Source organism: Vulpes lagopus, chromosome 13 (genome assembly GCF_018345385.1).
Source record: "Vulpes lagopus strain Blue_001 chromosome 13, ASM1834538v1, whole genome shotgun sequence".
In the NCBI taxonomy this organism is placed as follows: domain Eukaryota; kingdom Metazoa; phylum Chordata; class Mammalia; order Carnivora; family Canidae; genus Vulpes; species Vulpes lagopus.
In genome coordinates, this window is record NC_054836.1 from 37,609,953 (window position 1) to 37,624,253 (window position 14,301).

General features: G+C 44.1%; 1 protein-coding gene across 2 annotated transcripts; it reads left to right on the plus strand.

The window, feature by feature from the left end:
• Window positions 1–2,190: 2,190 nt before the first annotated feature.
• NPY (neuropeptide Y) lies at window positions 2,191–10,492 on the plus strand. 2 transcript variants are annotated; one of them, XM_041728060.1, is made up of 4 exons: window positions 2,191–2,262; window positions 3,799–3,986; window positions 8,057–8,137; window positions 10,293–10,492. In XM_041728060.1, the coding sequence occupies exons 2-4, from the start codon at window positions 3,799–3,801 to the stop codon at window positions 10,315–10,317; spliced, it is 294 nt and encodes a 97-aa protein (XP_041583994.1). In that variant the 5' UTR covers window positions 2,191–2,262; the 3' UTR covers window positions 10,318–10,492. The 2 variants fall into 2 exon arrangements, with proteins under 2 accessions (XP_041583994.1, XP_041583995.1); XM_041728061.1 differs by lacking the exon at window positions 2,191–2,262 and adding an exon at window positions 2,826–2,950.
• The last annotated feature ends 3,809 nt before the right edge of the window (window positions 10,493–14,301 follow it).

Consider the following 14,301-nt stretch of genomic DNA (forward strand, 5'->3'; position numbering starts at 1 on the left):
GACCAGAAAGCCAAGGCATGATTGGGACTTGGAACTTTCAGCTCCACTCTCCTATCCTCCAAGAAAATGAGAGGAGCTTGAGATTGAGTTGATCAACTTTTAAGGTCTAAAAGGGAAGATATCCAAGATATAACATTAAATAATAAAACCATGGATGCCTGGGTGGCTCAGTGGTTGAGCTTCTGACTTTGGCTCAGGGCGTGGTCTTGGGAGTCCCAGGATCTAGTTCCACATCAGCCTCCACCGGAGGAGCCTGCTTCTCCCTCTACCTGTGTCTGCCTCTCTCTCTGTGTCTCTCATGAATAAATTTTTAAAAAGAATTAAATACATAAATAAATAAATAATAAAACCAAGATGCTGAACAGTGTGTATGTTCCTTTTGTTTATTAAAAAAGGAAAAACATAAGAACATATGTTCATTTTTGCTTTTATCTGCATAAAGAAAGCTAGGAAAGATGCACAAGAAATTAATTAAAATGATTATCTGGGTGAGAGACAGGAAATGACACAATGTTGGCACCAAAGGGATATGAAGAAACTTTTGGTGGTAGTGTATATATGTTTACTACCTTGACCATGGTGATGCCATCATGGAGTGTATATGTAAGAACATAACCAATGGAATGTTTTAAACATTTGTAGATTAGTATAACTCAATTGTATATTAATAAAGCTGCTAAGGGTACATATGTATATAAATAAATAAATGAGGGATCCCTGGGTGGTGCAGTGGTTTGGCGCCTGCCTTTGGCCCAGGGCGCGATCCTGGAGACCCGGAATCGAATCCCACATCGGGCTCCCGGTGCATGGAGCCTGCTTCTCCCTCCGCCTGTGTCTCTGCCTCTCTCTCTCTCTCTGTGACTATCATAAATAAAAAAAAATAAAAAATAAAAATAAAAAAAAATAAAAAATAAAAATAAAAAAAAATAAAAAATAAATAAAAAATAAATAAATGAACTTGATTTTGAAACAAAGTAAGTGGGTTCAGCAGCTAGGAGATGTTCTGTTGAGACACTGTTGTTTTACTTTTGACGATTTTGGTTTTGCTTTGTTTCTTTATGGAATAAACTCAAGAAAATTTATAAGCTATATATATATATATATATATATATATATATATATGTATATATATATATATATATATGCATAGAAAACTATAGAAAAGAGAGGAGGCAATGAATGGAGTGAAGTCTTGAGAGAAGAGTTGGAATACTCCGAGCCCCAGGCCAGGGGGTGCTGTTGGCACTGGAAGGAAGGGATATGGATGGGAGGATACATGTCGGGCCCTTGGTGTGCTATGTGTTAGCCTCTAAATGCTGATCCTGAGAATCAGCTCTTCCTTTCGGATACCAGTGGTGTGATTGTAAGCTAAACCAATCAGATGTCCCCAGTCCCCGCCTCCCTCCCCCAGAATGGTGCATCTCCTTACAAGTAATTTCTCTCAAATTCAATGACTTCTTCTAAGGTGTAACCTGAAGGGCATCTGTGATACACTCTAAAAATAAGATTATTGACAAGTGCACTGAGCTTTTCCTCTTATCAAGAAAGAGCTCGAAGTGAAACGGTGCTTTGTTCTAACTTTACCAGACCAAGTTCCCTGGAGCAACTCTGAGAGACCTGCAATATGTGTCCCTGTCATATTTTTGTGCAATATGGAAAGAGAAGCATTCACCTAAGTGAAAGGGATGTGGTCTTCAAAATGTCTCACGTGCGTACACACACACACACACACACACCCAGAGAGAGAGAGAGAGAGAGAGGGAATGGGAGAGAACACCCGAGTGCAGAGCCAGCCACACCGTAATTGATATTTAATTCAGTGCGGTGGAAACAGCACAAAAGCGCTCAGTTTAACAGAATCACTTGTGATTTTAACATTAAAATAGCTTGTACCTTAACACTTTAATCTCCTGACGTGCCTTTTTTTTTTTTTTTTTGAGAGAGAGTTGAAGTTCTAGGAATATTCAGGTAACTTTTAAGATACAAAATCCTGTTCCTGTAAAAAAAAAAAAAAAAAGGTTTATTGAATCTTTCATATTCATGCCAATTAATGATTTTTTTTCTTTTACCTGTTTCATTTCAATCAGAACCCACATCCTCCATCAACGTCAATGAACAGGTCTGTAACTATCCCAGGGCTAACAAATAAAGGAGAAGTTCCCGTTCTTTGAACTACCCGGGAGCTTTGGCCGCCCTTCCCCGGGATGGCGCGTGGACGGGTCTGCAGGCCGTCGAAGCGCCGCTCCCCGGCAGCGCGGGCAGGTGGGTTACCGCGTCCCGCCTCGGAAGACTTTGCAAGCGCCACCCTTCAGCCCTGATGGCGCCGGAGCCCCGCGTTGGGGCGAGTACTTGGGGTGGGCTGATCCGCTCGCGAAAGACACCGGGGGCAGGGCCCGGAGCCGCAGGACCCCATTCTAAGACCCCGGGTTCCGCGCAGGGAGCTCGGTGCACGGAGTTGTCCGCGCTCCGGGCTGCTGCCCCGCGGCGCTGCGGCGGGCGTCCCGGGGATGCTCCACCGGAGGAGGAGGCGCGTCCCCCACGCTGGCGCCCAGCCGGTTGGCGGTCCCGGGGACGGGCGACACACACGGTCTGGGCTGCTCCCATCTCCAGCGGGACTGGACGGGGTGGCGGGCGCCGCTCTCACCTGCCCGGGCCCCTGCAGGGCGGGGGTGGAGGAGCTGGGGGGGGCGGCTCCAGGACGCGGCTCGCGCGCCTGCGGCTTCGCCCCCCTCCCCGCCGCCCCCCTCCCCGCCGCCCCCGCCAGTCGGGGGCGGGAGGCGGCGGGGTGGGAGTCGCCGAGCGTGACCGCCCGAGGCCCCTCCTGCCGCCGCGAGGGAGCGCCATAAAAGCCCTGTTGCGCCCCGCTCTCCGCACCGCGTCCGCCGGCGCTCACCCCTCGGACAGGCGCCCGGGACCGCACAGCCCTCGCCGCCCGGCCACGCCCGCCACCGTGAGTGCGGGACCCGCTCCCCTGGGGCGGGAGCAGCGGGGACCGGCGCCGCCTCGCCCTCGGGGGAGCTCCGGGGTCGCGCCCCGCTCCCCCGCCCCTGCGCGCCGCGCTCCGTCCTCTCGGGCCCCGACGCGCGGCGGCGGCTCCCGGAGGCTGAACTGCGCTCGCTCCTTCTGGTCCTTTCCGACTGCACTTCACGCGCGGTCCCTCGGGGCTGCCTCTTGGAGCATTTGCAGGGGGACACGACCCCAGCCCCCGCCCCCGCCCCGGGCAGCTCGCACTTCCCTCGGGGGTGGCCGCCTGGAAGGAGGCTTCCCGGGCCGCGCCCCCCCGCCCCCGCCCCCGCCCCCGCCCCCGCCCCCGCCCCCGCCCCGAGCCTTCGAAGCATCCCCGGGGCTCGGAAGCGCCCGGCCTCCTCCGGGTCCTTGGGATCCCGAGATCGCCTGCCGGGAGAGCAGTTCTCGCCGCGCTGCCCCAAACTGTCACCCCCAGAGGAATCAGCCAGGACGGTCTCTCTTGCAGCAGGACAGGCCGCGAGAAGAAACTTTTCTCCTCCGACAGGAGTTTGGGAAAGAGGGTGGGAAAGCGCCGGGACCTCGACCCCACCGGGAGGAACTTCTCCGTCTGTCCTTTAAAGTGTCTGAGCCGGCGCCCCCGGCCCTGGCGCGGCGCCCCTGGTTGCGCGCGGCCCCCGCGGACCCCTCGGGGCGGGCGGGTGTCGCCCTCAGCGCGGGGCTCAGCTGCCTCTCGGGGCCTGGGACTGGGCCGAGCGCGGGACACCCGGGCGGGAGGGTCCAGGCGTGCGTCCTCCAGCCCCGCTCTCCCCGCTGCGCCCCCTGTGCCCGCAGATGCTGGGGAGCAAGCGCCTGGGGCCCTCCGGACTGACCCTCGCCCTGTCGCTGCTCGTGTGCCTGGGCGCGCTGGCCGAGGCGTACCCCTCCAAGCCGGACAACCCCGGGGAGGACGCGCCGGCGGAGGACATGGCCAGATACTACTCAGCGCTGCGACACTACATCAACCTCATCACCAGGCAGAGGTGGGTGGGCTCCTGGGGACCGACGCCCGGAGCGCCCTGGCCCCAAACCCGAGATCCTGGGGATGTCCAAGGACAGGGACCAGGGTTCTTTTTTCTTGCTTGGACCCCTGGGCAGCACGGTACCAGGCACGAACTCAGTTCTCCGTGAACAATTGCCCAGAGCCCTGAACGCTTTCCCTCTGCGACTATAGTTACAAAATCGTGACCCCCACCCCCCCCAGATTTAGGTCCCCTAGGCTGTGTGGCTGGCGATCTTGTCCCCCTCACTCCCTGCTCTTTTTTTTTGTTGTTGTTGTTCTTAGAGCAGTTGGGGGGACTGTTTGGAAATCTGGATGGGAAAGGACCCCCTAAAATAGGTCAGGAGCTCCAGAGAAGTGCTGTAGGGAGAAGGGTGAGCTGAGTGTCTAGGAGCTGCAATCACCACCGCCAACCAGCAAACAGCTGGGTTGCCAAAGACATTGCCAGATTTTCCAAGCTGCCCAGAACAAATTGAAAGACAATATTTAAGAAAAGACAAACAGAGCTCTTTTCTTCTGTGCAGTGTTTTGTTTTCTTTTGTTTGTTTGTTTTTTCAGTCTCAGTCCTTTACTTTAAAATCCTGGAGATAATTGAGACTTAGCATGAAAACAGTTGATCTGAAGTATAGACTTTCCCCATCTTGTGGCAGGTTGAGTTTTGAGAAGGAAGTGCCCACTTGGTGGTTTGTTAAGGAGAAACTAGTCACTCTGGGATAAACCCAGGGATTACATGGAATTTGAAAAATTGTAAACTTTATTCTGAGCCCTCAGAAAACTAAAATTGAATGCCATGTTTTCACTCTCAACATCAAATATTTATGCAAAAAAAAATCACATCCAAACTGTAATATAGAATTTAAAATTTGTTTCCAATTGGTTCATCTTAGTTTTAAGTCATTTAATGTCTAATTAAGACATTCGCCTTAGCTTAATAGGCTAAGAAAGGAGAGCCCTTTAAAAACATTAATGTTAAAAATGTCTAAATTACGTTTTGTAAACTGTTATTGTTTGTTTTTGCTTTTACCACACTTTTTACTATTTGTAAGTCAGGGAATAGTTGGGAAGGATTCAAAATGGGGAGAATTTACATTTCTTAAATAAGTTTTTTTTTTCGTGTTTCATCAAAAAGGGGTATGACATCCTAAAAAGCTTTTGAAAAAGTCTCTGTTTACAGAGAATCAGAAATACATAAAATGCTGAATTAAATAGTATTGATTTGTAAACCTGGAAGTCTGTTCGTTTTAATGAGCAAAAAGGCAATAATGTTTTATATCCAAGTAGACTTCTCAGAAAGTTAATTGCTTCAAATTCTTGCTTATGCTGTCATATAGAGCAGATAAAAGAACTTGTTCAAATAAAAAAAAATTGTCATTTATGTAGGAAAAACCCCGTTGGTTAGTCGGTTATAACCCAGTAGATTGCTATAAAGCTTTATCATTGTATAAAGCATTAGCATTTCAAAATGTTTCCCTAGGCGTTCATTTTGTCTTTACCTCAAAGCCTTGAAATGGGTATAATTATCTCCATTTTACAGGTCATGAATCTAAGAACATTTTATGAAGGTTTTTCTTTTTAGGGGTGATGAAATTGGAGCACTCCCACTGATTTTCCTCGGACGTGGTCACTCCCGTCAGCATCCAGTGTGATCTCCAGTATCTTTGATGAGGAAAAAATAAAGGGAAAGGGGCTTGAGTTTCATGGGAAGAGATTCAGGATAGGTGGGAATGTGTTGATTCTGAATCAGAGTTTCCTACCTCATTTTCACATAAATTCCTTCTTAGAATTCACCAGAGGCTTATCATTGGCACCCATTGTCTCCATTCTGTACTCTCATTGCCTTATCATCTCACACACCCAATCATATGCACATGGTTGTATTTAAAAGTTATGGTGTCATTTGTGAGCATATGTTTTCATTTGGCACGAATGGTGGTCTGATATCATTCTCTTTGCTCTCTTTTTCTACTCAGTCCATTTTTTTAAAAAAAGATTTTATTTATTTATGAGAGACAGAGAGGCAGAGACATAGGCAGAGAGAGAAGCAGGCTCCTAGAGGGGAGCCCGATGTGGGATTCTATCTCAGGACTCTGGGATCATGCCCTAAGCTAAAGGCAGACGCTCAACTGCTGAGCCACCCAGGCATCCCTCAGTCCACGTTTTTAAGCTGTATGTTCCCAGTCTGTTGCTTCTGAAAGCTGCATCATTTCTTCTAGAGCGTGGATCTACCACGTGGCTTTTACAGTTTCCTAAATCAGTGGTTCTCGACTGGTACTCACCTTATGCTCTAAACATCCTGCAATGCCTAGGCCGGCCTCTATAACAAAGAATTTTCTAGCCTAAAGTGTCATATGTGGTGCCAAGGTGGAGAAACTCAGCCCTAGGTTAATCTTTCTCCATCCTGGTCACACACTGGAATCACCTGGGGAGCTTTTAAAATATATTAGTGCTGGACTACAGCCCTGACCCATTCAATCAGAACATTGGGGTAGGGTTGGGGGGACCTGGGTTTTAAAAGCTTCCCAGCTGATACTAATGTGAAGCCAGGTTTGAGAATTTTTTCCCTGGAGACTTTATCTTTGACAGTTAAAGCCTAGTGGGGAAGAAGGATAATCCAGAAGTAAGTAGAGAAGAAGAATAGCGAACAGTGCTGTCCTGGGTGCCACTCTATGACCACAGATCCTGCTATTCTAAATTTCTCCAGTAAACTGGAGAAAATAGTAGCTAGCTCTGTTCACGGGAGCATGGTGGAGATAATGAGTTAAGGCTCTTCAAGAGTTTTAAGATGAATAAAATCAACTGATGGACACAATAAATAGGTATAAGCAGCAGTTTAGACTAAGGGTTTGATACCACAACTCCAGAAAATCTGGAGGAAATCTTACAAATGATGGGGGGCGCAGTCTGTTTTTGCTTCCTTAAGTCCCAGCAAAGGAGCAATAATAGGAAATCTTCCTCCCAAATTTAGATTTAATCATACTTGATAGGCAGTTGGAGGTGTACCTTCTGATAGCTTTGTTTTGCTGTATGTGGTAACTACACGTACAATCCAGGCTAGTTTTTCATTTGTGAACAGTGTGGCTTCTGGTATGCAAGCCTTTTCTGAGAAAGGGAAAAATATAACTTCGTAGAGACTTGTCAGACACTTCAGCAGAAAGAGAGAGAGAGAGAGAGAGAGAAAGAAACCGAGAAAGACCAGTGTACTTATTTACCTGGAGCAAGTAGCATATACCACCCTTGCGTTCACCCTTGCATATAGTCCTATCCACATCCTGCTGCAGGAGAAAAAAGACCAGTAAGATTCCATGGTCTTTCCAGGGATCCATGAGATTCCCTTATATTCACAGGGCAGATTAAAATCACAGCATGAGAGAAGGCTGTTAGCTTTTGGTACCCTAAATGAATATGGAAAACGTAGGACCAAGGGTTGTTACTTTCTGTAAGAATGGGTGCATTTCACTAGTAATAACTTGCATTTGTGTTTTACTCTGTCGCTTTGAAAACATTGTGACTCACATTGGATTTCCACAAAGACTCCAATTTAAGCATGAGTTATGATTTTATTTTTACAAATGAGAAAACTGAGATTCAAAGACACAGGTGGGTCTGGAGCTGCTGTCTGCTGATTTTTTTCCCTAGGGCTATTTCCAAAATATCATCTGGTCTCTTTGTTGAGGCTTAAACTGCTGTATATCATCAGAACTATAGCCAATTAACTAATTATGGAAACATTTAAAATCATACTGTGATGCATTTTTATTTCCTGTCACTTAGTTATAAAAGTCTATGTATTGTTTGTGGTAGTATGAAAAGGCAAGGATTTGACTAGGAATTTTGATTGGTTCAAATAATCTGCTACATTGTTATTTAAGCAAAATTATATATAATTTGAAATCATATTTCTGATAAAGTCTGCTTCATACACCTAGATTACGTGTTAGCAGATGATCAACTACGTAGGACACTATCTTCCTTTTTTCTAAATATTTTTCTTTTTATGACTATTTCATATTTGCTTTAAAGATTTTCTTTTTCTTTTTCTTTTTCTTTTTTTAGGTATGGAAAACGATCTAGCCCTGAGACACTGATTTCAGACCTCTTGATGAGAGAAAGCACAGAAAACGTTCCCAGAACTAGGTATGAAAGGCTTGTGTGGGGACATTGTTGCAGAGCTCAGGATGGATGGCACAGGAGAGGGAAATTGCAGAGGGCTGCTTAGTGGCAGGGGTAGAGGGGGATGAGGGGTGGGGAGATTGGAATGGGTCTTCCAGATCAGGTAGCATTTGGGCAGAAATGGAGATGGAGCAGGGCAGTGAGGGCCTTAATTTTCTTTTTCTTTCTTTCTTTCTTTCTTTTTTTTTAAAAGATTTTATTTTTTTATTCATGAGAGACACAGAGAGAAAGAGAGAGAGAGAGAGAGAGAGAGAGAGAGAGAGGCAGAGACATAGGCAGAGGGAGAAGCAGCCTCCATGCAGGAAGCCCAATATGGGACTCGATCCCGATCCCGGGACTCCAGGATCATGCCCTGAGCCAAAGGCAGACGCTTAACCGCTGAGCCACCCAGGTGTCCCTAGGGCCTTTCTTTTCATGTAATAATTTGTAAACCTCTAAATTTCTGTGGGGTATTATTTTGTGCTCCTTTGAAAATTTTAAATCAGAAAAGACTATATAGATTTTCTAACCAGATTAGAATTGAGAGAACACGGACTAAATTCTCATCTCTACATTGAAATGACCAACAGTCCATCATTAGCCAGGGGAATCTTTCGTTTTCATACAGTATTTGGAGTGTCTAGATGTCCTGCAAGTGTCACTCATGGGTCTTACTCTAGTCTTCCTCATTTCATAGATGAAATCTTGGTGGTGGGGTGTGAAAGGGGTATCTATTGTTTCCTTTTTGACATATTTGAAGCTAAGTATCACATAATGACTTATTGCATTCAAGGAATGAATGTTAAGGACATAATATTCCTAGGGACTTGTCTGTGACCTTGGGGGCTTTCTTGGAATGTGGACTTGTCTTGGGAAGAGGTGCCTACCAACAGCTGGTGTGAAACATTGGACAATGAGCAACGAGAGCTGCTGGAAAGCGGCCTGATTCTCCTCCATTTTCATAACTTCCTGGCCCTTCTCTCCTATGCCTCCTGCCTCTGCCCTGAGGAAGATCACAGGGCACATAGTTCATCCATTTCTGTGGGAACTTGTCTGCCTTAAACCCAGAGCTTGACAATGTCAAGAACCAGGTTCCCCAGAAGAGGTCACTAGAACTCTTGCTCAGGCAGTGTGACTGGCGTGTCACTCTTCATAGAGGTTCTCCTTGGAGAACAAGTGGGGTGACCTGCTGAGCCACTTACTTTCCCCTCCCACCATCCCTCTGTTGTCTTGTGAAATGGCCAGCCAGGGCAAAGGTACAGGTCTAGAGTTGTCAGGTGTGTTTTCTCTGAAGGAAACAACGATTTGGACTGGAATAAAACCCCAGTGCTCTTGTCTCTAGAAGTATCAACCAGATTTAAACAGCAAATGGAAGGGAAGCAGGTGGAAAATTCATAAGGATGATTTTTAATCCTAATTTTAATCCATAAAGATTATTATTGATTATTTGAACAATAGATGCCTTGAAGCTTTCATTGACAGACGTGTGAGGTTTACCATGGTAAAAAGTTTAGGGTAAACCTTACGTACTTCGGGTAAGAAAAGGAACCATCCAGACTTAACAACCTTGCTGCTACTCTTTGTTTTGTGGCTTGAAGTCCCATGGTAGGTGCATGAAATAGTGTTAATTGCACCCTGATGGACAGTCTCAATCATGTACGGTTTGGAGGAGGCAAAAGTTGACAGCCTTGAGGTTGCCTGTGAATACTATTTTATTAAAAAGGGTTCTTTATAAAAATCGCATCTAACTACATAAAAAGCCTTGCAGGAAAACAAAAGAAGCGTATTCAGAGTTGAGTAACATTAACTTCCTTGTTACCATTTTGTGTGATTTTGATCTTCAGAAGTATTGCAGAGTTCTTCAGCTCCTTTGATAAATACAGAGCCTTTTAAATACTCCCTCTGAGATTTGCCTGAGACTCCCATGAACATGAGTGAAAGTTACGCAGCTGGGTCTTTGCATATTATGCCACTGTCTTTCGCTCTGATATTGCACATGACCTTCTGTTTAGAATGCCAACAAGAGACTTTTCAACCGTTTCTGATCATCTTTTGGTTCAGAACTGAATGTCTCACTTTTGAAAACCTCCCAAGAAGTTGGGACACTTCTCTTACATGCTTTGCTTCTTATGTTTGACAGGCTGGATGACCCTTCTATGTGGTGATGGGAAATGAAACTTGCTCTACGGTCTTTGCCTATTTTTCAACCCAAATTTCATCCTATAAAACCAGAATCTGCCTATCCTCCCAATGCATGCAGCCAATGTGCTCAACTGTGCAGTTTCCCTTTGACGTCCTTGTATATATGTGTGTTTAAATAAAGTACCAAGCATTCAAAAATGTTATGCTCCTCAATGAAAAATCTGTTGTTGCAATAGTGAGAATTATTTTAAGTTATTCATTATCTCACACTCTCACTCAAGTAGCAGGTTCAAAGTTTGTTTCACCAATATTAAAGCAGTGACTATGGAAGACATAAAGATACGTTGATTTATGATGATCAAGACTCAGATGTGTGTGTGTGTGTGTGTGTGTGTGTGTGTGTATAACAATAAAAGCATTTGGAAATATCATGGAGGGGCATGCTAATTTGGAATAATTGGCTGACCTTTCCCCCACATGCATATGAAATCCTTGTTAATCTAGTTAGCTGATACTATTAGCAGGAAGGGTTGCTAATAGAACTTTCTGCAAGACGTCCTCTCTAATATAGTCACCACAAGCCATGTATGGCTTTTGAGCACATGCATGTGGCAAGACCAAATGAGGAGCTGACTTTTAAATTTTATCAGGCTTTAAAAAATAAATAAATAAAAAATAAATTTTATCAGGTTTTAATTTCAATAGCCACATGTTTCCAGCAGCTATCATATCAGACAGCTCAGATCTGTATGTTTATTTAGGCCATTACACTCAGAATTTGAGTCTTAGAAATACACTGAGTAGGAATGATTACCTTTTCACACAACATGGGGTATAATGTTAATTAATTCAGCTAAAGGTTATTAAACTTTCCCTTTCCTTCATGTATCTATGCATGGGCTTAGTTTAACTTTTATATTATTAGATTCTTTTTTTTTTTTTTATGATAGTCACACAGAGAGAGAGAGACAGGCAGAGACACAGGCAGAGGGAGAAGCAGGCTCCATGCACCGGGAGCCCGACGTGGGATTCGATCCCGGGTCTCCAGGATTGCGCCCTGGGCCAAAGGCAGGCGCCAAACCGCTGCGCCACCCAGGGATCCCTGTTATTAGATTCTTACATATAATTTCTAAGGCAAAGAAAATGATCACGTCCTATATTTGTACTTTGAACTGCACTGTAAAAAATATTTTTATGTGCTGCTTTAAAATTGCTTACAAAACCCCCATATAACAGGTCTTAGGGAATCTTACAGTATATAAAATATTCTCTCTATATAATAAAATCTATTTCTTCAGCCACTGAAGTCAGTGATACTACAAAACATAATTCCCTTCAAAGAATCTGCTCTGTGATTTTCCTAAATTTGGCCTGATTTTTGTTACTTTGGGCTTTGAACTAAATATCCTTATCTGCAGTTTCACTTTCCGCAGTTTCGATTACCTGCAGACAACAGCTGTCTGGGAGATGCTCCTCCTTCTGACGAATCGTCAGAAGGTCACTAGTAGCCTAACTTTACTTCACTGTGCCTCTATCATTCCCCTCACTTCATCTCACCTTGTAGGCATTTTATCATCTCACATCTCACAAGAAGAATAAGGGTGAGTACAGCGTAGTACAATATTTTGAGAGAGACAGAGGCCACATTCACATAGCTTTTATTACAGTATATTGTTATAGTTGTTCTATTTCATTATTAGTCATTGTTATTAATCTCTGACTGTGCCTAATTTATATATTAAACTTTATCATAGGTATTATATGCATAGAAGAAAATAGTCTATCCAGGGTTTAGTACTCTTCATGGTTTCAGGCATCCACTGGGGGTCCTGGAACATATCTTGCCCTCCCCTCCACTGGGAAAGGCCTGGGGGTGGGGTGGGGATCAGGAACTACGACATCAAAATGTAAAGCTTTTTTTTTTTTTTTTAAATCTTAAAATGTTGGGATGCCTGGGTTGCTCAGTGGTTGAGCACCTGCATTTGATTCAGGGCATGATCCCGGGGTCTGGGATCAAGTCCCACGTCGGGCTCCCTGCATGGAGTCTGCTTCTCCCTCTGTGTCTCTGCTTCTTTCTCTCTCTGTCTCTCATGAATAAATAAATAAATAAAAGCTTTAAAAAAAATCTTAAAATGTTGTTAAGTCACAATTTCTAAACACACAGTGTGAAAAGTTATTTACTAACCTAGTATATTTGGAGATTTTCTTTACTGAAGTTAATACTATGCAAAACAAGTTGACTGAAAAATTCAATTGGCAGCACAGATAATCTGAATATTCATCACTAATCACAGAACTCCCCGTAACAGGGACCAGAGCAAATAGATATGATGTATATAAACCCTTGAAAAATAACCTGGGAATTTCATTTGGAAACGAAGTTTAAACCTCTTATCCTACCAAATCTAAATGCCCCAAAGAATAAATATTAAACAGCCTTTGTTTTACCTATAAATCAGGCCTTGAGATCTCACCTCTTCGCCTTATCTTACTATAAAGAGAATTGAACCTTCACACCATGTGAGCCCTGTGGTCCTGACTCAGTGGCTTCCAGGCCCTCTGACTTTCAAGTTTACTAAACTTCTGAGTTCTCACTCATGAAATGGGGATCATAAGTCCTGCCCGACTTTCTGTGTAAGCTTATACTGAGATCAAAATTCAACTTAAGATATTGTTACAAGTAAGTAATAGTAGGGGAATAGATAAGGATGGAATTGTTGATAATTCTTGTGTTGGATTATAACTCCCTTGCTGGAGACTAAATGTTTGTATCCTTTCAGATTTATATGTTGAAATCTTAATCCCCAAGGTGATGGCATTTGGAGGTGGGGTCTTTAGGAGATTGATTAGGTCATGAGAGTGAAGCTCACATGAATGGGATTAGGGTCCTTTAAAGAGGACCCCAGAGAGCTCCCTTATCCCTTCCATCATAAGAGGACACAGTGAGGAGATGGTTGTCTATGAATCAGGAAGCAGGCCCTCCCCTGACAACAGATCTGCTGGTGCCTTGATCTTGGACTTTACGGCTTCCAGAATTGTGAGCAATAAATCTTTGTTTTTAAGCCACTCATCTATAGTAACTTGCGATAGCAGCCCAAACAGATTAAGATATCCCTAATAAACAAGAATTCATTTTAAGAAATATAAATTTGTAAACATTTATAAATTGCAAAACCACATTCCAAGAGATTCCCTAGTAATATTTTTCAAACATTTTCAGTCTGCTGACCCTCCTTGGAATAGGAGTAAAGGTACTGGATCATTCTTTTATCATTGCAAATAATAATAATCCTTAGAGTTAGAGTAAGAACAACCAAACCTTCATTAAAATGAGATGCCTGTAGGTGACATCATCATCATCATCAAATAAATCTCCAAGCATTTATTAGGGTCTCTGCTGATCCAAACTCTATTCTACATTCAAAGAGGCATTGATTGTGTATAAGGTTTTTGCAGATGCCATTGTATTTTTATTTTGTTCCTTATAATACTCATGACACACACAAAGAGATGATTATTCCCTCATTTTCATAGAAGAGGAAACTGAGGCCTAAGGAAAGTAAATGACTTCCCCCATCTCATTCAAGGTAGGGAGACTAGAGAGCAGTTCTCTGTTCTCAAACTTTGCCCTACCTGATGATGTTTCATGGAAGAGGTCCACCAACACTCAGGACTTACATAGCCTAGTTAAGAACATAACTCTAGCATGCTTAAAACAGAGTATAACAAAGTACTAAATTGTGCAAAAGGCATTTAGAAAAAAAAATGAATGTGGGCAGAATTAGCTAGAAAAGGCTTAATAGAGAATGTGGATGTTGAGCCAGGTTGAACATAGAGGTGGGTCACCCAGAGCTTATGTAGGGAATGGTCAGGGGACTACCTGATAGAAACAGGGGCAGAGTGGCCAGGAGTGGGTCAATGAAGTAGGTCCAAGGATGGCCAAGCTCATTTATCCATTCATTCATCCATTCAACAGTTTGTCAGCACCTACTATGTATCGGACATTG